The sequence below is a fragment of the Thermobia domestica genome, chromosome 10, assembly GCF_964235325.1.
Source record: "Thermobia domestica chromosome 10, izTheDome1.hap1.1, whole genome shotgun sequence".
Lineage (NCBI taxonomy): Eukaryota > Metazoa > Arthropoda > Insecta > Zygentoma > Lepismatidae > Thermobia > Thermobia domestica.
The window spans coordinates 36,943,310-36,968,749 of NC_137463.1; the positions used below are offsets into that span (position 1 = coordinate 36,943,310).

The 25,440-nt window shown below is 35.5% G+C and overlaps 1 protein-coding gene across 2 annotated transcripts in view; it reads left to right on the plus strand.

Moving 5' to 3' along the window:
- Positions 1-25,440, plus strand: part of LOC145662451 (methyl farnesoate epoxidase-like) — a 72,748-nt gene that overhangs the window by 22,958 nt on the left and 24,350 nt on the right. For both annotated transcript variants that reach the window (XM_081728039.1, XM_081728040.1), the window contains exons 3-5: positions 10,663-10,911; positions 13,928-14,346; positions 16,921-17,026. In XM_081728039.1, the coding sequence (XP_081584165.1) occupies positions 10,663-10,911; positions 13,928-14,346; positions 16,921-17,026 (774 nt within the window). The remainder of the gene's footprint in view (positions 1-10,662; positions 10,912-13,927; positions 14,347-16,920; positions 17,027-25,440) is intronic.

Consider the following 25,440-nt stretch of genomic DNA (forward strand, 5'->3'; position numbering starts at 1 on the left):
GAAGAAATCAGTTTGTTAACACCACAAAAATTTTACTTGCGATGCTACATATGTACACAGTGGCCACACAGGTACTCAGACTTTCTTTGATCATAATTGGAACATTGTTCGTGAGACCACTCGTTGTATTTGATAAAGGAAATCTACATTTCAGCGTTTGGGGTATCTGAAAAACAATTCCCCACAGAATTGGCAGGGCGTATCCATCTCGTCCGATACAGGTATACTTGACTGATGAGTGATGCTTTTTGGTTGAATGCATGACTTTGATGTGAATTGCTAATTTGCTGTTCCTAGCTTCTTTTGTGTTCCCGCGCAACAATGCCTGTCGACATTACCATGCGACATGGCACGTGCTCAACAACTCAGGATATGAAATTCTAAACGATAACGCAAGCGTTTTGTTAGTAATCTATGGCCGCCAACTTCTGTCTTACTTCTGCGAATGTCTTTCACTCAACGTTCCATGTTGGCTCCCATATTTTCTTTATCCAACTATACCGAAAGAGGCAAGAGTAAACGTTCACGCTAGCCCTGTACATTCTTGCCCCGCCTCAGGCATCTTCCAATTATTGACCACCATCTCCTGTCTGAGCACATTTTTTTTCTCGCGTACTACTGATAAGAAATATGAACTAATACAGTTTTCCCACGAAATATTTGCAGTCCTGTACCTTCAACCGAAACTACATTACATACTGTGACACGTATCTATGAATCTTTAACTTCCTTCCTTCTGCAACAAACTTTCCGCTCTGCTGCTCTTCACACTGCACGCACACGGCTTCCCTCTTTTTCCATTCTGACATATGTCATGCCGAACCAGTTTTCAACATTCGCTTATTTGCTGACCTTGCCACTTCTTCGTAAACAGTGTTTTCACTCTTGCCGTGGTTACCCATAATACATGTACCTCGAGACATCTAGCGATGAAATGACGTACTGCTACTGCTTTGCTCAGTAAAAGGTCTCAGATATTTTGGGTAGCACCGTGTTTATGTGGTCATTGTACTTACTGCGTCCGTAGATTTCGTTCAGTACTTATTATTATTATTATTATTATTATTATTATTATTATTATTATTATTATTATTATTATTATTATTATTATTATTATATGTCATGCGAAGTAAGGTGTGGATATGTTGAACAGTACGGGCTCTCGGCGAGTGAACACACTACATCAGCATGAACGGACGGACAGACACACCGAAAGAGAGACATCCGAATACAACTTTTTTGTTTTGGTTGGCTTATACGCAGAGAAAAATCCGTTCTCAGGACAGCGGTATATTGTACAAATATACGGTATCCTCTTGCTTACTATAGAAATCGGTACGGAGCATACGTTATCCGTATGCTACATAGACACTGCCCTTAGATGTTACATCATGCCCTTGCAGGATGTCTGACATCTAACAGTTTCCCGTATATCACATGCATATACTTATGTTACCTTCGTCAGCTATATGTTATATACGTCCATTTGTATGTGAGATCCTGACCGCCTACATTGTTTCATACGGAAAGTACGTATAGATGGAACACTTATACAGAAAGTATTATAAAACCTGCGTTTTCAGTTATACGTCTGCTGTAGGTTAAGTTCAAAAACTACAGGAACTACGCATGTAATCTGTCTTTTTAAGTAAGCCACCTACAATTTTTTTCTCAGTGTACTATTACAGTTATCAACTCGAAATTAACATAATACATTTGCGGGATAATAATAAATGTCTTGCACATCTCAAGCAAAGGAATGTCAAGTAATCACCAACTGAACCGTATCATACAACTGAACTGGAAAAACTGGAATTTTTCTGAAAAAATCACCCACTCGGAACACTTGCGCCCCTCGGCCCCGGCCCCATTTCACGTAGGAATCACCCCCAAAAGTTGAGAAATACCCAAAGGTACACACAATCCGTATGCAATGTTTCAATCTGATATCTCGAAAACTAAAGGCGTGAAATTTTTTTTGAAATTTGCCTTAAGAAGAAACAAAAGTAACTCCCCTCCGGCCTCACTTGGTGGCCCCAAGTCGAACATCCGGTTCCAAAATGCATCTAAGGTGTTCTTTGGTCCATTCTTGACTTGACTAATAAAAATACTGGCTTAAATATCTGGCTTAAATAAGCGGTCGAAGACGATACTGTGCCATGGTATAAAAATATACCACAGGTTAAATCTTAAAAGGGTTAAACATAGTTTTACTTTAAAAAATCGTAGATATGTGAGTTTTATCATTTTCTTAGATATGTGAGTTTATCATGAGACTCTTTTACCACTGAGGACTTCACTTCCTTGTAAGTTCATGTAGAAAGACTGTGAGTGAGGTGTACAATTTGCGTTTTTGTAAAGATATTTTCAACGGTTTACACCATATATTTGTGAATTCCTCCCGTTTCTTCATTCTACCATTTCACTAATTTCTTACCATCACCGTTTCCTTTAGCCTAGCTGGCTTAATTATGGGACGTCAGCCCTAAAGCTTACAATTCATTTCATTTTTTATGTTGTCAGAACATCTCATGACAGAAAATAAATGTTAAAGAACTCTTCCAAGAATGTTGAAATGTTAAATTAACTCTTGCAATATAAAGAAAATATGATGTAGATGCATTAGTCTAAGACAATGAAACAAAGAAAGCTAACTGTTAAGTTAAATATGAACGCAATTGTGGACTTAACATTGGTCTACTTCAGAAAAAAAAGAAACGAGAAGCAAAGGTGCAAATTTTGTTATTTGCTTTTATCGGTCCAAGGGGATCATTATTAAGAGGTCTTATCACTGCGAAATTAAAATACCACTAATTTTACAGCAATTCTGTGATATCTTCAAATAGATAAAAGATAATCAAAAAGTGGTACAAGAAATCCCTAGACAATATTATTTTACCTGAGATACCGTTATCACCATTCACTTATCTACTTTCGATTTCGAGCCATTTAGAAACCCGGTATTTATTTTCCCGTTTCTAAATGGCTGCAAACGGAAAGCTACTAGGTGACTCGTGATAACGGTACCTCATGCAAAATAATATTGTCTAGGGCGCTCTTGTTCCACATTTCGATTATCTTTTATCTATTTAAAGATATCACGGAATTACTGTAAAATTAGCGGTATTTTAATTTCGCAGCGATAAGGCCCCTTAAGTATAAGCGACATCAATATACTGTACATAAATATATGTTTCTGAAATTCTAAGAAGGGATGCTTAGGGATGCGCACGAGACGAGTCGAGACAGGATTTTTCTCACAAAATTCGAGTCGAGACATGGCTCTTCCAATAGAGAAATATACATTTTCGAGTCGAGACATCACTTTTACAGCACCTTTTTGGAGACGAGACAGCCACAAATCTTGTCTCGTGTAAATCCCTAGGAATGCTTTTAAGAGAATCCTATTTTTGTTTTAGTCATCGCGTACTATTAATTTAAAATGCGAAAGGGTTATTTTCACATAATGAAACATCAGCATTATTCTTTCATTTTAAAAAACTGAAATTTTCTTACTGGCAAAAGGTTTAATTGTTATGAAATCCAGCTTAAAATAGTTTTTTGGGTCTAATTTAAAAATAGATGAGATATTTTAGTTTAGTTTAACGTCTCACGATTATGCAAAAAGACTAAAACGAGACAGTGAAGTCAATGAGATGGATAATAATGATGGAATAAACAACTTGGGAAGAAACGAGAGAACTCTGAGAACACATACATTCACGGTGTTTATCTAACATAAAGTCCAGGGACTCCATTTAACAAATCGTGTAAAGCAGGTGGCTAATCATTGTAATCTGTTTGTAGTTATGCCGCCTTATGCAGAGTCGTTTCGACGTATGATTAGCGTCATACTAAAATACTGACTACTGCAGGACACTTATGTTAGTTGAACTCTTTAGGCCAGTTACACAGTCACGCGGAGCTCCGCGCGGCAAGATTGTTCTATTGATTCTTATGGGTGCATAAATAGTCACGCGGAGGCCTCCGCGTGGCCCTATCCTCGTTCCGCTCTCCGCGAGGCAGATGGGTCATTGAGCAAATGGGTGCTTACACAGTCAAGCGGAACTCCGCGCGCGGAGCAGCCACTTCTCTTTAAAATTTAAAAAGAAACCTGCATGGTAGCAAAAGTAAAATAAAAATTGATCCAGATCTTATTTTTGATAGTGATTTGCTAAATAATATTTTATACTGTTCTATGATACTATTTTCATATTTTTTAATGTTATTATTAATTTAGCTATAATGTCTTCGTTTTGCTTAATTGGAACTGTACCTGTGGTGCCTCTAATGTACCAATGTTAACAGTATGTGACTATTGTAATTTTTCGTCTTTCTTTCAACAAATTTCAAATTTCAGTTTCAGTTTCAATTATCACGGAGGTTAAATTAACACCATGTTAATGGGATCCCTCTTGTGAGGAATACAAAAAGCGTGACATTCGTAAACAGGCATGGAACGAGATATGTAAAAGATCTTTTTGTAAAAATGAAGGTATGGACAATGAAAAAAGATAAATTGAGGCAAATAATTTATCTCTATTATTAAATAGTTGATTGGATGAAAAGTGATTGGATGTGAAGTTCTAATCAAATGTACAAACATTCTTATTTTCATTTGTTAAAAAACAGTATCATAACATTTTTTAAGTGCTGTATTTTAAGAGCGTGCATATGGATCCTATTTAAACTACATTTTTTATAATTTCGATGGAATTTTTTCAATTAGGTCATCGAACGACTGAATTGACGTACGGAAATTATTGAAATACTTCTTCTCGTCTTCTTGCAATTCTATATATACAGACACAAAAGCTCCCTTCAGACTTCTTTGAGAAACTAGGGGATGAATCTTGAGACAATTATTTTTCTGTGTTCGTTTTCTCTTCTTACAGAAATATTAAGATGCCACTATTGTAGTTTCGATCTTTTCATGTTGACTCGCAACACTGACTGAGAAGACTCCTGTATATAATCACGTGACGCGTAGCGCGTAGCTACGGATGACTGTGTAAGCACACACGCGTAGTGCGGAGGGCGGAAGACGGAGCGCGGAGCTCCGCTTGACTGTGCTTCGCGCTTCAAATCGCTGTGACTAATCGCGCTTCAAAACGACTCTGCATAAGGACCATGATGTTTACCCAACTTCCGATGGATCTTAAATCGTTCTAGATTAAAAATATAAATAATGTATCAAATTTGCGACTTAAAATCTCCGCAATTTCCTGTATTGTAGTTATTTTGTTAATCTACAACGAAATTTTCATATGCATTATTGCAATACTATCGTTCAGTTTCCACCCTTGACTATGGCAAAAATATAGGGAAAACGATAAAGACCTAAAATGAACTCGTAAGGCCTAGGGTCATTTTTTCTGACTTATTCTCTGGAAAGCAGTCAAAATTTTTGTGAACAGAAGTGTACCATGGTATATAAACAGCATGTCTCTCAAATTATTTACTAACTGGCTCTATGAATAATATAGTAAGTTGATTAGTATGTATACCATTAATGTATGATTATATTATTATGCATTTCTATATTATTACTATTATTATTATTATTATTATTATTATTATTATTATTATTATTATTATTATTCTGAAAAAGGAATACATTAGGAGTCCCATTTCGTATCGCTTTTCATCAGCACAATTCAAAATTTCCGTTTCTGACACGAAACTAAACACATGCTACAGAAATATACTGCATGTCCGCATCGGCACAATTACATTTCGATTTATTTTATTTTTATTTTTATTTTTATTTTATTTTAGTTCAAGCACAACACAACAGGCTCTAGGCCCAATTATTGTGTTGTCTTTGACAACGAAATACATATTAATACAAAACAATGAGATATACACATAATTAAAAGAAATACACATTACAAAATAGACAATTAAAAAAAAAAACATTCATATTGTCTTTAGCATATGAGCTCCTTATATCCCGTTTTCAAAACATGCCTGTTTAATTGTTCTTTTGTACACACTTTCCGACATGCTAAATATATCAATATTGAAGTCTTTTTCGACCTCATTGTGGAGAGTGCTTATCCTTCATATAGGAGATTTCGGAAGGATATTTTTTCTTGCCTTTTTTTGATAAAACATAGATGTCTTTCCTATCCTCGTTCTGGTTGATGGGACTTGAAAACAAAGCAACGAACGCAGCTCAATAGAGTCAATCTTATCATGTGTTAATTTATATAAAAATGTTAGATCATTATATCTTCTTCTTTCGTATAAAGTGGGTAGTTGATAATTTTCCAGGAACTCTCTGTAAGATTCATATTTCGGGTAAAGCCCAGTTTTCCTGTACGTTAGAAGTCTTAGGAATTTTTTCTGTATTCCCTCAATCATATCACAATATTTTTGCATATTTGGTGTCCACACAACAGTAGCATATTCTAACTTTGACCGAACGTAAGTGAAGTACAATTTCATTAAAGTTAAATCATTACGAAACTCTTTACCTAGCCTCATGATAAAACCAAGGTTTCTATAAGCCTCGCTCGTTACTGTTTCCATATGCTGCTTAAATGTTAAATTTTGATCAAAGAAAATTCCAAGATCTTTGATATACTTGGGAGAGCTTAATTTTGTCCCATCAATCGAATAAGTATAGTCTACAAAACTAATCTTGCATGTAAAACGTAGGAAGTTACATTTATTTACATTCATTTTAAATTCATTTTTATTACACCATTCCATAATGTTAGTTAAGTCTTGTTGTACTTTCTCGCAATCATCAATTGAATCTACCTTAATATATATTTTGAGGTCGTCTGCAAATAGAAGACAGTTAGCATGTTTAATTCTAGTCGGCAAATAATTCACTGCTAAGAGAAACAAAAGCGGTCCGAGATTTGAGCCCTGGGGAACTCCTGATAAAGCATTGAACTTTTCAGAGATGCACCCTTTATAAACAACTGATTGCCTACGGTTACTTAAGTAGGAAGATATTAACTGTTTGTACTCTTGAGAAAAATGGAAAGAGTTTAGTTTGGCTAGTAAAATGTCATGATTCACTAGGTCGAAGGCTTTAGAAAAGTCAGTATAGATTACATCCACCTGATTACCTTTATCTATCTCCGTTGAGATGTAGTTAGTAATGATGGCCAGGTTCGTGGATGTTGATCTATCTCGTACAAAGCCGTGTTGATAGGTCGATAGCACGGGTTTCACATGATTTAGAACACGTTGATAAATAATCTGTTCAAATACCTTTGAAAATGGTGACAATACTGATATGGGTCTAAATTTATCTATATCTCTAGTTCCGTTGGCCTTCGGTATCGGACAGATTATGGTTTCTTTCCACTTTTCTGGAAAAATTCTTGTCTTTACTGAGATATTCGCTATAATATGTATGGGATATTTAAGAATGTCCATACAACCTTTTAGTATATAAGATGGTATGCCATCTGAACTACAAGACGTTTTTGGTTTCAATTTTCTTATCGCTTCTTCTACTCTTCCATTTTTATTTCATTGAGTACTAACAGATCTAATGTATCATATACAGATTTGTCAGGAACGTAATGTTGTATATTATATTTAGCACCGACATCTGAGTATACTGACCGAAAATAATTAGCAAACGCATTAGCAATATCGTTGTTGTTTTTTAATTCCTGACCATTAAAGGTAAGAAACCCGGTTGAAATATGTTTAGTTTTACTTTTAATGTAGTTCCAGAAATAACAAAGGTCCGTGCCTATTTTATTTTCCGTTTCTAATATGAACGTTCTAAGAGCTTGGGATATTTCTAGTTTTATTTCCCTGCGCATTTTGCGAAACTCCTCTCTGTGAAATGAAATATTTCCCTTTCCACTTTTCCACTTTTCGTGATGGTATGATTTTGCTTTAAGTTTTTTAATGATACTAGCCGTAAACCAGCACGGATAATTATGGATAGTGAGTTTCTTAGGAGGAACACTTGCACCTAAAACGTTATGAAGTATTTCATAAAATTTATCTACTACAACATCAACATCATTTGAAAGCTTAAGACAGTCCCAATTCACATTTGATAAATCATTATACATTTTTAAGAAGTTAGCCCTTCTAAAGTTGTAACCCTGGAAGTTATTTTGGGATTTCATTTTTGGTGGTCGTTTTTATGACCATAAGATTACCAGTGCTGGATGATGGCGATCTTCGGACACCAATAACATTTTCGCTCTTTAAACTTCCACTCCTTCTATGTTAGATATTAGTAAATCTAATGTACGATCATTTTCGTTTCCAACATTGTTATATGTACTTAGACCAAACAAGCTCATGAAATTATACAAACTTTTACAAGTACCAGTTGAATGCTCAAAAGAAAATGCCACTCCTGTTATTTCTGGAATATTAAAATCTCCAATACACAAAACAGTACTTCCCACAGAAATGTTGCCCTCAATGAATTGAAAAAAGTTTTCGTAAACAGCCATGTTTGAATCCGGTGGTATATAAACAGCACATACATATACGTTTGATGACCTTATTGCTACCTTTGCTATTACACATTCAAATCTCCTATCATATGAAACAACATTATAAACAGAGTGCACGTGCAGCCCAGCTACAACAACTCCCCCTCCTTTAGCCCTCCCAGTCAGTTCAAGATTCCTATCTTGGCGAAATACAGTATATCTTGAATCAAACAATTCCGCGTTGTGTATACCATCACAAAGCTAACTCTCAGTTATTATAATTAAATCGTAATTGTTCGCTAATACATTTGTATAGAATTCAAATTGTTTGCTTCGCAGTCCGTTTGCGTTTTGATAATATACATAAAATGGTTTATTTTGTTTATTTTGAGCACTGCTTTTGTTATCAGATTTGCTGGGGGGATTAATAATGCAGCAAACTGAGTCATCCTTCTGTCAAGGTCGCCCCTTTCCCCTTTCCCGAGACACAGTTGATGCTCTTGTTTTTCTTGAAGGATGAGAACTAGAGGGTTGATTGTGGGGGGTAACTGGTTCACTCACCTGTGCTTCGGAATGACATTCCTTTGCCACTGTTGCCATCTCCGGATTCTGACCCTCTTTTGGACTCCACACACTTACTGCGGTATTCACAGACATTTCACTATTATTCAGACGCACTTCACTGTTATTCACACACACTTCACTCTTCGCAGCCTTTAATTCATCTAGTGTGTAAGGTTTGTTGTCTATATAGAGTTTATCAAACCGAAGCCTAACGTTCTTTCCACGAGATTTCTCCTCCTTTAAAAACATGTTAAGTTCTCTTCGAGTCTCTCGAACGGCTCTTGAAAAATCTTCCGTTATAACAACAGGAGAACCTTTTGCACGAAATGCATTTTTTTAGAGTTATTGTTTTGGTCTTATACGAAGAAAGTTTAGCAATGATTGGAGAATTTTGACCCTTCCCTAGACGATGTATCCTTTCAATATCATGCGAACTAAGATCGATTCCCAATTGTTCCTTGCAGAATGCTCTCACTAAGTTTTCAGATTCTTCCCACGTTTCATTGGGTTCTCGTCGTATATTACGGAATATAATGTTGTTTCGTCTCGAGTGATTTTCCAGTTTGTCGATAGTTTCCCTATTTATTGCGATCTCCTGCCTTAGCATTTCATTGTCCTTCCGTAAGTTAGTTACTTCCTCCACTACATTATCCATCTGCTTCTTGAAATCTCCTACCACGTCATACAGTCCCGTAATTTTCTTATCCATTTCTTCTAATTTCTTGAATAAGTCGTCCGTTGAATAAGGCCCAGGGTTTGTCTCAAGGTCGCTAATAATTAGGAGAATCGCTACTACCGTAGTTACACTTATTGTCACACCAAACGCAGCGTCATCGCACGGACCGGTTTCTAGTTTGCAACACTGCCCACGAGCGATACCTTGAAATAGGCCTATTCTTGCTCTCCAGCATTCCACACCAATACCCATATTTCACACCTGACTGATTTCTGGAGCTCAATATATACACGTCCGTCACGTACGGTATTACTGACAAGAAACATGGCACCTACGCACGAATTTATTCATAAAGGAAACGGAAGTAAGTGTTAGTTTAGAAAATCACGTTAGATGTCTCTTGACTTAAGCGATTGCATCTCCACCTTCCTCATATTCTCCTGACATAGGTCTATTGTGTTATAGAGAATTAAAGTCTGAGATAATTAAAAGGTAATACTACAAAAAAAATCTGTCTGTTTGGTAGGTACTCTCTATGATGTATCGTGTTTCTCATTCGATAGTTAACTATTCAACCTACAGCACCTTGCTAGGGATTTGCTTGTTACAACTAAAAAAAGAAATCAAACTTTGAAAGTAATCAAATTTGCTGGTTCCTAATATAGACGATTGTTTTGGCATAAAGCAGTTGTTTTTTTGTGTAAATTACGTCATATTTTAAATTCGATACATCTTAATTGTCTCTCCTAAAGTTGAACAAGAAAAGAAATCACTAGATTCTCAAAAATAGTAATTCATGAAAAATTAAGGAGTTTTAAGAACCGATTGCAAAAATTTAACATCCTGTTCGGGCGAACTGGCTGAATGACAACACTGTATACACGAAAGTCAGGTAAGTTGAATTTTCTTTCATCATTATGGTAGCCAGTTATATGAATATATTCAAATTATGTAACATAGATTTAGAATCAGAGTAAATTCATTTATTTTCAGCACCAGGACGTCTGCCTTTTCTCGGCAATTTTCTAATGGTTCTGTTCTATTCTCTGAGAAATGGCTCTTACGTTGAAGGTATAAAACAGGCAGTAAAGGATTATGGTCCAGTTTTGGCGGGAAAACAAATAGGTGCTATGCATTCTCTAGTGAGTGGAAGGCAGGCCGTGGAGGAAGTCATGATGAACAAGAAAGCACAAGGACGCAACATGGCACCTACGCACGAATTTATTCATAAAGGAAACGGAAGTAAGTGTTGGTTTAGAAAATCACGTTAGATGTCTCTTGACTTAAGCGATTGCATCTCCACCTTCCTCATATTCTCCTGATACCTTGTAGATAGAGCAAAAAAATTTACAGATGTGATTTTAAGATAAGATTAAGGGGAGTGTGAGGTTTCAGATTGGCATTATTCACTATGGTATACAGTGGTCGAAGTGAGACGGTATGCGGTGGTATGCAATACCACCTTTGGTTTCTCACTGATGAAAGCATACCGCCTCTGGTATTTCAGTGATGAAGGTATACCGTCACTGGAAAGTAGACATATTAAATACTTTTAATAAATCCATTTTATACACAGAAATTGACGAATAGCTTTGCATGTAAAAAAAAATATTTCCTATGTAAAAATAACCTCTAAGTTGACAACACCGGCATTTTTATTATCTTTTCCCTGCCTTTTGTATTAAATTAGGTGTCTTTAAAGAAGTACATTTAGTTTATATTTTGATGTGCCACGTTGAATTGTTGTATGTGTCTTCTTGCCTTAATGCCGTGTTTTGAGCATGGGCGGATTTATGGGTTGTTTGCTGTAGGTGGCGGACCTTCTGGGGATTTGGAATACCCCTCAGTCGAGTGGAGGGTCCGGGTGTTTTCCCGCAGGAAACTGTCAATATCCTCATTCGGTTTTTGAGCATTTTTGTCTATAATTCTCTGTAATACAACATAAGGGGATATTTTTTTTTTTTTAAATTATTTTACGAAGTTGCGGGGATCAAAGTCTCTCCATGTCCCGCCATCCGTAACTACAGAGAAGCTCTCCGATGGTCTTCGTTTATTGTGTAAATATAAATGCAGTCCTTTAGGCAACATACCCTCAGTGCATTTCAACATTTAGATAGCTAGCATGTCCAGTCAAAATCGTAATAAAACATACCACCTCTGCTTCTTTTTCCACTTCGAAGTTCGAACACTGATTATACCTATTATAGCATTGAGTGAGTGAGTGAGAGAGAGAGAGAGAGAGCGAGAGCGAGAGAAAGAGAGAGAGAGAAAGACAGAGAAAGAGAGAGAAAGAGAGAGAGAAAGAGAGAGAGAGAAAGAGAGAAAGAGAGAAAGAGAGAGAGAAAGACAGAAAGAAAGAAAGAAAGAAAAAAGAAAGAGAGAGAGAAACGAGTACACTACAATTCGCTTGCAGTAGTTCTAACTCCATTAAGTAGTCTTAAGTTTCTCTAGTACTTCAAAACTAAAGATTGGTATTTTGTTGAGAAAATAATTATGGCCCCGTGTAGCGTAGTCGCTAACGCTCCTGTGTTTGGAACAAACTATCGTGAGTTTGACTCCCAGTGGGGACACTTGGTTTTCCAGGCCAGCCATCCTGAGTGAGGTTTTCCTGGTTTTCTTCACTCACACCAGGGAACTCCTGGGATGATATACCTAACACACAGATTTCACGCTCCTGCCTTCCTTCCAAACCTCTTTATCCTTCCCCTTGCCCCGGATACTGTGTTCACTGAAGAACACCATACCTCATCGTGATGAGTTTCGGGGTATTAATTAAGGTAACAACACTTTCCTTAATTACTGTACTTTTAACACTTTGAGTGCCGCGTAGATCTCATGGCACATACAGTTATTTTCCTTAACAGACGGGGTAAGTCTCATGAAACGTACATGTGTAGTGTGTTTCGTTACTTCCTTAGGAGGCCGTTGGTTCGATCTTGGTGACATTTCCTCATTAGAAGAGGCCAACGTGCACGCTTCGAAGAGTTTTGCGTTAAAAGTCCAGTAATAATACACTTTTTATTTATTAAATTATTAGCGGTTCCATAAAAAAGCAAAAAAATCACTGCGGCCTTCATCGCTTAACTTATTTTGTAGTTAGAGTTATAGCGCCTCCCTGGATCAGTGTCTTGAACCATTATTACAATCGAGTGTCTAGTATTATTATTACTGAGGATACATATATATTGTTAATATCACAGTCTCCTTCTTGTTCACTTCAACCATAAGTTGGTGGGCAACATGGAAATGTTAAAATGTCTCTCTTCCTAGGGAGAGCTGTTTTATAATTTGATAAGGTCCTTCGTAAATGCATCTAAATATTCTATACTTGGTCTTTCTCTTCCTGGCTTTCCTTCTGCCTTTCCCTCCATCAGTACGGTGATCCAATCAGAGTGCCGAACAAGATGGCCAAGCATGCTGTTTCTTCTTTTTCTTATTATCGTTATGATCTGTCGTCCTTCATTACCTTCCTTTAGTACCGTCTTCATTCCTTTTCCTTTTCGTCCATGATATGCGCAGCATTCTGCGCCAACACCACATTTCAAACGCTTCCAGTTTGGATATTTAAGCTTTTCTCAATGTTCACGTCTTTGATCCGTAAAGCGCCACGCTCCATATCATGGTCTTAATAAATCGTTTACGAACGTCCAACGACACATTTCTTGATGTTAATATCACAGTAAATACCAACAAAAGGAATACAGTTAGCTCCTTCAATTTACATTCCATAGCTCCCACCCAGTGCGGATACGCTACATTAAGTTTCCACAGAGTACATGGCTCACTGATGCATTTTTCTATCAACTCGATACGCTGTAATACATGTTCCTCATCGCAAGTTAGACAAACGTATCGGTCAAGATGAAGAGAATGTTTAGAACAAAATTTACATTTAAATTTAGATTGTGTTGTCTTGTCCATTCACATAGAGCCGTTTCCGACTCCTTCTGTACAAAAAAAGCTCACAGATGACGAGAAGAACTTTAGCAGAAGTAGTGTGACGTAGGTATGGGCTGGCCCACTTTTCGCACGGGGGTTTCAAATGACACCACGGAATAGCACACATATAACTTTACCCGGAGTAGCAGACGACATCTAAGTATAGACCACACCTCAAAAACCGAAAATGGACTTGTCCGTGTCGTTGACCTTTCCCCGCTACCCCTGTTTTAGGGTTCTTCTCGTCATCTGTGAGCTATATGTTATGTGTTAAATTGGTGTTGTAATAAGAGTATGATCAATTTATTTTTATTTTTAGGCATAATGTTTAAAAGCGGTGATGCATGGTACCAAAGAAAGAGCTTGTGTGCAAGGATTCTCAAAGAAATTGGATTCGTGGGTAACACAGTGGAGCAAATAATTATTGAAGAAGCTTTGTACTTGTTTTCGCATTTGAAAGAAAAATCGAAACAACTCGGCGCTTCAGGAGTTCCCATGAAAAGAGTTTTCCATCCAGCGTTGGTGAACATAATGTGGCGTATAATTGGAGGATCAAGGTATAAGTATGACGATCCATCATTGTTGAAACATTTCGAGTTACAAAAGAGAAATATTCGTTTGAAAAAGAGATCGGCTTTCATACTACATGTGCTTCCCTTCCTGCGACATATTGCTCCTGGAATTACAGGATACAATGCTGCTCGTGAACTTGGAGAACATTTTTGGCACGAGATTAAAGTAAGTACCTGTTTTATTTTATCTATTCATTGTATATGTGATCCAACTGTGATCAATTATTTTTAAATTCTTTCTTAAATACGTGAGGATTCTGAAGAACTGATTGCTGATTAAGTTTTAATGGGCATAATCAGCGGCAAGAGAGTCTGATGCACCACTATAAACGACCGGTCGCATTGTGGGTTGTGATATATGGCTTGTGAACTGCAGCTCGACCACGGAAACCAAGTTCAGCGATCTCCCGGTGAACTGTACGATCAATTACAGCACTATTGGAAGCCGATCGAAGCTCCTTGTCACAATTTCTAATGATGCTTTCTGGTTTGACTTCACCACACGTTTCAAGGACGGTCACGATCTGTTAATATTTTCACATTAATGGGTCTGGACCAGCATGTCATGATCTCCTATCATTTCCACTTCACGATAACATCATTAATTGTCGACTAGGGTATCTGAAATTTGTCGGAAATCTTACGGGTCGAATGTCAAAACCTGTGGGCTCCAGTGATCATCACTCTTTCTTCCTCACTAAGTTCACGACGTCTGTCCATATTGACTACTGTAGCTGATATGAGTGTATTCTCAACCAGCAACGCCTTTTATAGGTTGTATGGCGTGTACAGACGACCCGAAACGTTTTTTGAGGGGTGAACGGTGATGAATAGCAATATAGTGTATGCCCTAGACAGTATTACTGCAAGAATGGAATCAAAAGGTTTCAGAGGAGTTTAGCACTTCTCGTAAATGATTGACTAAAGCTACTTCTCGTAAACAACGGACCAAAGAAAACACCTTAAATCTTTTAAAATGTGAATGATAAAAGTGTTTGATTTCGGAAAATCAGAAAGAACATTACAGTACTTATATTTTAAGTTAGTACATTGAAGTTTGAAATGTTATCTTTACTCTATTTTAAAATTCCGTTACTCTCTTGTATTCTGTATACTTGTTTTTATGGTTCTTATGTCGTATTGTTTTATTAATGACGTAGTTTTGTGTTTTGTATTTCGTATGAGTTATATGTATTTTGTGTAGTAGATGCCTATAACATGGTAAATATTTCTTAATTTGAAATTCTTAACGAAACGGTGAACTATTCCTGTTACGTCGTCTATGAGATCCCTTCTAGATACGGGTGAAGTACAGTCGTGTTTTGCAAATTAGTTAAAAACTAGCTGAACCTGCGCTCTTTGCACAGCGCATCGTGAGCATGGATCTCCTTGTCATTCCTCACAACATCTGTAGATGCCCTTTTCAGACACAAATAAAAATATCTTGATAAAAAGTCGGCAAGGGGCACCATAAAGGCAAGTTTTTTCGATTATTTTTTCAATATCTCAGAAGGTTTCCAAGATTTTAGCCTATTTCCGGTTGGAGTTTCTAATTCATGTATGATCAGCGTTTTCTTTCTTCTTGCATGCGATATGTAATAAGCAATTACATTACACGCACACAGTTAATGATAATGTTAGTGATATATGGTGTTCATTGGGCAAAACACCCCAAACAATAAAGATTCATCTTAGACTGAAGAAATGGATATCTTTCGATTTTCATTATCATTTGGGCATGAAACGAACACCTGAGAGTTATACTATTCCCGTATACCATTTTGTAGTGTAAAAATATATAACTTGTAGGATATTACGCTTTACTTTTTAAAAAAATTCCAGCAATTCCAGTGTACCTCTAAAAATGTAATAAAGAAATAACAGACATGTTTTTAAATATTCAATTAGAACTGGACAACCTACACAAAATTTGAAATCGACCGTGAAAACGGCACTTTTCTAGCGGATGTGGTTTTCCAGATCTCATTGTCGAAAGGATTGGACACCAATATGTAAACTTTTCTTTGGAGACAAACGTATAAACCTAGCGTTTTAATATATAAATAGAATAGATGGCTCACACTTCATTCTTTTCTCTGTGTAGTAGAAGAATAAACCAGTTTTTTAAATTTTTATTTTACCAAGAGCTTATGAAATACAGTATAGCTTGACTGGCATAACACAACTCCATTTTTAATTTACACAGCGGGATTTTCGTATTTAAATGTAACATTAAATGCATAAGAAATAAAACAAGAAAATCGGATCTTGATGGTTTTGTTTTACAAGACAGCGAGATCAAGACGAGAAGTCTCGCACGACACGAAACGAGAGATCTATCGAGTCTGTGTTCAATGAATACACGGACTGAAACAACTTGTGAACGTTTAAATGATGATGTGTAAAATGTCCTAATACCGTTCAAAAGCTGTTTCTATTCGTACATGCATTGGGCACATTAGAAGTTTAATTACATTTTCTCCTAACCACTATTAAAAATCATACTAGAAAGTTCTTGTTGACGGATAGAATATTTAAGAATATTTTTGGACATGGTAAGGAATGACTAAAAGTTGTTTCTAAAAATGTCCAAAGAATGTTCAAACATTGATCTATAGTTTGTTATGTAGAATATAATTTTATGTTAGCTCCTCCCCCTTTTTTTTAAAAAAAAATAAATGCACGCAATCAAGTCCTGCAGCTAATAATATTTTTTCTATCCCAATATGAATGTTAACAGGCCTTGATGGATAAAACCAGACAAATGGAGAAACCGAGTGAGACTCAGAACTTTATACAAGGATTATTAAAAGCCCAAAAACAGAATCCGGAGTTGGGGCTTACAGGTAAGGTTGAAAGTTCTGGTTTGATAATTATTTCGTAAATAATTTTTAAATATAAGAATGCATGACCTGAGTTCAAAGCAAAACTGAGATTTATTTTAATAACCATTTCATACTATCTTGTACACGTTAAAGAATGCAGGTTTTTATTTTCATTGTAATGCGTCGCTTTTATTGATCTGTACCTAGCGCATTATGTCGTTGAGAAAATACTGACAAGTATTCTGGTCTGCGCGATATGGTATAAACATAGGAAACAATAATACATTCGATTCGATAAAATATAAACAGAGTGTAAAAAGTAGAGATTAACAAGTGTTATGATTTTTGAAGGAAACTATAAAATAAAACAAATTCGTCGCCACTTAATGTGATTTTAAATACTACAGAAAACAATATCAGGTAAAATAGAGAATTAAGTGTGAATTTTGTGAACGGAAAGAAAGTAAAACAATCATGAATTGTTAAATAAGAGTTCGTTTGGGGAAGACTTTTCTCTTCCCATATCTCAGTCTGCCAAATTCAAAATCATGGATTTGGCACCTTTCAAAATTTTATGTTTCTTAATCAATTTCAACCAAACTGTTATATTTTGGGATTTTAAACAATCTCAACGAAAATTCAGAAATATGATACAGTATTGCTAAATGGCCTAAATTTACAAACTACGATTTGGATTGACTTACACAATTTTGGATGTCAGGTAGTGATGCTTTTTTATTTATACTGTTTAGAAGGTATTAGAATTTTATTGAAAACAAATTATATAAAATGCACCAAATATTATCGTAAAATAATCACAAATACATTATAGTACATACGCCGTCTTCAACAAGAATTTCAAGCAATGTGGCAGAAGTTTATTTAAACTAAGGAAGAACAGAGTTGCTAATATATAAAGAAATGAGAAGAGTAAGTATTTAAAGCTAATGCTATATATATATATATATATATATATATATATATATATATATATATATATATATATATATATATATATATATATATTATATATATATATATATATATATATATATATATATATATATATATATATATATATATATATGTATGTGTGTGTGTGTGTGTGTGTGCGTGTGTTTAAAGAAGAGAGTTAATTATAAATAAATTTTAAAATAATGGAGAATATGCTAGATATATGTATTAATGATGGTATTCGCCTCATAGTTACATATGGTATTTACCTCGGGAGGACGCGATGTAAATGTACTTACAGTCTAAACTAAAAAGAAAAGAAATATTAAAATAACATACAATACTAAATGTGGGTTATTATATTAAGCAACTAGAATAATACGTTAATCTGATTAAATACATAATTAGATATTTATATGAACATGCATATGCTACTTGTGATATGATACACTGCTTCTATATTATTGTTGTTAAAATATAAAGTCTCATTACATAAATTATAAATATAATAATAACGAAATAAAGTGTATAAGTGACATTATTTAAAATTTAAGGCTATTAAGATTATTTTTTAAAAACTAATGTTCAGATATACGGTATAATGTTATGTCAATGGTTCTATTTTATTACGTAGCATTTTGATCATATAAAACTTATTCTGATGTTACCCCTCACATTACCTCTTGAATCTTGGTTTTATTCTGATTGATTTACCAAACCATTACATGTTTGGGTAGCGATTCCGATGTGGCTTACTTTATGGAAATACATAAGAGCATTTTCATGGTATTGCTTAGTCTATGACAAAATTTTAACGTAGTTATAATTACTTCGAATTGTTATTTGTTGTTGTATTGCAGAGGATTGATGGGTACTTGATAACATCTTCATGCGTCGACGCACAACATACCTGCTACGACAATACAATGTTATTTATAGAATTCTAATCAATTAAACACTAGGATTTTCGGTTTGCAATTTACTTTTTCATCAAATCTTTCCTGTCAATGTAAATATTGTATAGCCAGGATTAAAATTAACTATTACAGTAAAACGGTTAAGCGCAGCCATTATATAAATTGAGCATTAGAGTGAAAATGGCGATCCAAGTGATCAGGATTGGATGGTGATTATCACGTTGAAAGAAAAAGGAAATGTGAGGGTAACATGAAGAAAACTCCGTGAATATTGAAAAAAATATAAGAAATGGCAGATTTGAAAAGGGAGGAAGTTGAGGCTCTTCCGAGCTATTATTAGAAGATATCAATTGTTAGTTCAAGTAGAGATACCGGTACTATAGTGTGTGTCTGGTGTAATGAAAGGGACAATAAGGACGTCGCACACAAAAACAAAATAATACAATGAACCGCTGTGAAAAATGGTATCATTTTATATGTCTTGGAATTAATGAACAAAAATATGAAGAAATGAGTAATCCATCAGTTGTGTGGATTTGCGATGCATGCAGGCGAAAGGAGAAAGAAGTTGACACAGTAAAAACGTTAAGCGTAACTGAGAGAGAAGAAGTGTCAAAAGATTATGTCCTTCTAGTAAGAACAATATGAGTGACGAAATTGGGAAGGAAGAAATGATAACAAAACCCAGAAGTAAGAATAAACATAAGCATGATGAACGAAAGAGGAAATCAAATAATCCCAATAAGAGTGATAGTGAAAAGGAGAGAAAGAACATTGAAGAAAATGAAGCTAGTCCTAGGGAAGAAGCTACAAGAATAAGAAAGAAAAGACATAGAAGTCACATGAGAGAAGAAGTACGTAAAAGAGGAAATAGTTCACGATACAGTCGCCATTCGGATAAAGATAGAAATCAAGTTACTAAAAGTGATGAAGAAATGAACTCAATTAAAAAGAAGAAGAAAGGAGAAAGCCATGGAAGAAATAGATTAGAGAGAGAGGAACGTGAAATACCTGACGAAAGTTCTAAGAAGAAGACAGACGAAACTGCAAGTGTAGCCTCAAAGGAAACAATGGGACACATGTACAATCACTGTTCGTGTTTGCGAGAGGAATTTAGAGCTACGGTGGAAGCTAGTATAGATATTACTTTTATCAAATTATCTTACTATTTAGATGCGAATTTGCAAGAAGATAGAAAAGACAGGATTGATTTTACAAAAGATCTACAGGAAAGGATAGATAATAAATTCACACAAATGGAGAACGAAATGCAAGAAATGAAGAAAAGAGAACAGGAAAGAGAATCAAGATTTGAAGAAGTTGAAACTAAAGTGGAAATGACAGTCCAAAAACAGGAAGAATTCGATCACTGACTTTCCATAATGGAATCCGAACAAATACAGCAACGTGACCAATTGGATCATACCAGTTTTAAACTTTTAAAATGGGAAGGAGAAGTTGATCGACGAGTAAAGACCTTAGAGAAAGGTTTCCAGAAATTGAATTTGTGTGGAAATGGAGAAGGAAAACAAGATAGAGAATCTGTGGTGAACACTACATTTGGAATGTCGACTGGAAATAATACGAATATTCAACCTGCATTGCAGCCAGCTCTTTCGACTTCTGCGACGGAAATACGTATGCGTTGGCCTAGTGACTCGGTGTTAAAAGAGAATGTTAACACTGAAGGAATTTCAAAGAATTCTGATGTATCGAGAGAAGTAATAACTAATAGTAGAGAAGGAGAATCTGCAAAAGGAAATTTAGATGTTACAAAAGTAACAACTTTAGTGATGGAGTCTGGAAATCTACTTAGGCGTGCCGATTTACGGGATTTTACAAAGTTTAATGCGCAATACAATGGAGCTGCCAGAGCATTCCTACATGAATTTACGCAAACTTTAACCTTATTCAAACTTAGTGATGCCGAAAAACTGGTGTTAGTTTCAAGGTGTTTAATTAAAACAGCTGGAGCCTGGTTCAGAAGCATTCAGCATAAGATGAAAACTTTTGAAGATTTCGTTAGATATTTTCAGAAGCAATATTTGTCAGAACGTTTCGAGAGAACCCAAAAGCGACAACTGCAATTAATGCGGTAAGACCGAAATAAGTATTCAATATTATCGGATTTTGTTTGGAATCTTATCGAAACTTATCAAAGAATTTGTAGCAACCCACATGAAAGAGAATTGATAGACTTGTTGCTGAATAGTGTTCCCAGTTACGAGGCAAAAATATTAAGAAGCACTCCGAATAAAAATTTAGATGACCTGACGTTGAGAATAATGGAAATTCAAGAATACAATGATACAAATATCTCTAATATTATGGATTTTAGGAATTCTTCCCGTAGGCAGTTCCAGAGAACACAGCCAAACTTAGGTAGAAAGATGAAAATTGACTCTGGAGTCCAAATCGAAACAACGACAGTCGTTACCAGATTTGGGAAATAATACTGCGTCACCAATATCAAATGTAAATAGTAGAAGAGAATGGAATTTTAAAAATGCATTCAGAAGACGACATGGAACTTTCCCAGGTATGGTCCACCACCGCCATGATACTAAAATCCCTATTACTCAAGTAATTATAATTTCCAGCCATCTGGAGGATCTGAACGGTCAGAGAATATAAATTCGAATAATCTTGCAACAACTATCACAAGTGGAGTAATGGTTTCGGAGACTTCAGTGATGACAACATCGGGAATCTAACATCGCGGTATATTGATATGGGGGTCAAAGACTGCGGAATAGAAAATTCCCCGATTAATCAAAAAGAATAATAGGAATAAATTCCAAATAAATTTTATTATTTATTCCTATTTTATTAATAATTAATCAAAATTATCGAAAGCGCTTAGAGTAAGCAAATGTCCTGTTAGATTAGTAGGTAATGGCAAACTACAATTGCTTGAGCTAATGGCATATTTAACTAACGTTTGTCGATTTCTCATAAGATCATTGTAGCTTACAGATAAGCCTAGCTTGTTGAAAGATATAATAAGTAGCTTGCTTTTGCATTTTTTCATTTGCATTTGCATATATCTCATGAGCATTCATTAGATGAAGAGGAGTTTTCTTCTGGCCTCTGTGAATATTGTAGTAAAGAATTTGAAATAATGACATTGCTTTCAGCCCTTTCCCCGTCACCTTTTCAGAAAAGTTCTGTGATTCACCTTCTTCTTCACATTCCTCCTCAATATCTTTGTTATTTGGAAACATTTCTGATCGTTTCATACTAAATAAATCAACAAAAATACTTTGAACAACACTTGGTATCTTTGTACTTCTCCTTGCTGTATTAAGTTGCGAAGCATCACAACATTTTCTGTCAAACCGAAATCAACATCTCTTAAAGCTGATTTAAGGAGTTGTGCTGCTTCTTTAATAACATCGTATGCTCTTACTTTGTCTGCAATTTCTTCTGCACTAATTGTAGATGAAAACACCATCAAAGACTCTTCTTTCTTTGGGTTTAGAAAATCTAATAGCTCCTCCATATTGTCACAATAAAAATATCATAACTCCTTTGTTGCATATTACAATTTCGTTAGCAGTATCGTTTCTCATACCTTTTGTTTTGCTTAGTGTAAATTCCAACCACTTTCAAGCAAGGGCGAAATCATGTCATTCATTCTCTGGAAAGCTGAAACTTTAATATCGTCCACCTTAGGCACATTCTCACGACATTGACGTTCATATTTAGCAAAGTATTCCTCAAGACACAATTTGTGATAATATACGTCGGCACCAAACACAGCAGCGGGATCTTGTAAATCACAAACACGTGTAAACACCTTATCTTGAAAGTGGGTAGTAGCATTTAAAATCGCGTCGCCCTATCACTTTCACAAATTCTGTACTTTTGTCTCACACCAGAATGTCTCACATAGTTACAAACAACACAAGTTCGACTATCTACATCCACTTCACTTGCAGTTACTTTCGATTGCCGCAAGGGGCGTTCTCTGTTCATGAAGCTTCCATTTTCTAATTCTTCACCATCTTCATTAGTTTCTTCAGACAAGAGCTTTCTTCACTGTATATATCTTGTAACATTCATTATTTGAATGGTACACAAAAGATTGATTTTCTTTGAGAGTCTTCAATCGTTTTCCAACAGCATCATATCGTATGGCACTTGTCTCCAAAATTCCTTTGCGCTCACCTTCAGATGTAGTTGGAACTTTTCCTTGAATGTCTTTTTCACAAATAACACATTTTGAGAGATCAACAGTCTCTTTCTGTTCAATAGATCTGTTAAGGGGCACTCCTTTCCCAGATTTATACGTTAATCGTAGATCCCAGATTTATACCCAGATTTATACGTATAACGATACGTTCTACATTAAATATTTCCTCATATATGACGCTACAACATTTATAGTCGAAATTGAATTATATATGGACAAGTTAGTTTCAGTAGCGTAGTGGTAGTGGAGAACAGTACGGGAAGAGGAGAGGGCTCCATAAGGCTTATAATAAATGTGCTTCATTGGCAATATTTGATTTCTGATTTTTCTCTTACTTTGTACAACTCCGACCAGCATGATTGTTGCCTGTTTTACAGAAATATCTAAGTTAAATTCTGGATTTTTTTGTCGGCGTACGGTAAGTGTAAATGGTGCCAGCTGTCTAAGAATTAAAAAACAACCTATTTTTCCCTAATTTTTCAGTTTTCTTCTTCTTCTTCTAAACTTTAGGCAGTATCAACACAAGTTATATGTCGTTTGAATCTGTGTTCTATGCGTTTTCCAACGATGTATCACTTATGAGAATCGGATAATTAAAAGGGGCATAAGGAGCGTTAAAGTTCATGTCTGCGAACTTTGACGGACGTCAATCGGCCATTTTCCAAAATGGTGGATTCTGAACTTATGCATGGGACACAGAATGTCTACTTCATATATATATATATATATATATATATATATATATATATATATATATATATATATATATATATATATATATATATATTCAAATAAACATATTATCCATGAAGAGAAATATCAACTATGAAATTCCTACAAAGATATTGCTAGCGACTCGATTAATTGTATTTTCGTCTTCTTTTCAACTCTAGCAGAGGACCCTGCTGAGCACAGACGCGAGTTTTAGAACACTGGATATAGGATATTTAGGGGGGCTTCCGGCCTTAAGTCCCCCCCAGAAATTTTACTTACTATAGTAAAGTATATGAAATATCTTGAATTTTCACATTTTCAGGGAAAGCCCTCCCGAAAGCTAGCAAAGCTTCCCGCGAAACAAAATCGTAAATACGCCACTGAGGATATTTGTGATTGATTTTTAAGGATGAAAATCAAATATGGACGAAAATGGAAAGGTACGATGTGCAAGTTACAAATAATTTCCGTTTCATGCTATAGATGGCACAACATTGTACGATTTTTAGAGCATTACTGTAAACATATGACATCTGGTGAGATTGTTGTAAACTTTATATTCTTTCGGTGGTCAAATTCCTCTGTTTCTCGTCGTTGTAGTAACCGACTGAAGAAAATCGCAATTTAATCTGTATGTGTTTATATATATGCACGGTTATCCGCGGAATTGGCTGACAAGGGCACCGCGGATAACTCCCAAAAAGACTTTTCAAAAAAGTGCAAACGCTAGAAAATATTTTCAGAATATAAAACTATGTTTTATTATACAAAAGACATAATAAAACTTTAAAAATACCTTTGCTCTAAGTCTAAATCACTAAAATAAAGAACAGTAGACAAAGAACAAAATTGTACTGTATACCTGTCAGTAATTTTCGATCTTCGCACTGTAGAACGTTCGATGTAAACAGCATCGGGAGTGCCAGGAATTAACTAAACTGGAAAATGTTGTTCCGACTCTAGTATCGGTCGTTTGCCGTTATTTTTATTTAACCATTTCACTCCCCAGTCACTAATGTGAGTTGAAATTAAAGAACATCGGCAGTGTTACGATTCATCTCTATGACCACACAAACTATGAATTTGACACCATTGTCAATCATTTTCGATGATTTTTAAATGTTACCCCCTTTCCACTCTCCCGTAGGTGTGTCTGGGAGTTTTACGCGTACTGCATACTTTTCCAGACTGTAAGTAATTGTTTACCAAGTTTGGTTAAAATTACTCCAAACATTTCAGAGATATGCTGGAACACACACCCAGACAACACCCACACACGCACACGCGCACACACACACATACATACATACATACACACATACATGTCCATTTATATCTATCTATTATCGTCATGCCAAAATAAATTATGGGCTAAATTCTTTTAACATCGCAGCGATTACTTATATCATAGTAAATGAAACACAGCCTACTCTACACTAAACTAATGTGAACAAACCTAAACTAACCTACCCGTGTAATTCCTTGAACCGCTTGCAATAGTACCCATAGTTTTCACACCCCGCAAGCAGTTTTATTAAAACGTGATATTTCACATTTTTAGCGTTTTATAAAACCCTAAAAGGGGACGTTTCTCGGGCTATGTTTATTAGATTTTTTTTGTTTCTTTTAATGTAAGGAATTATTTCCCGAACTTT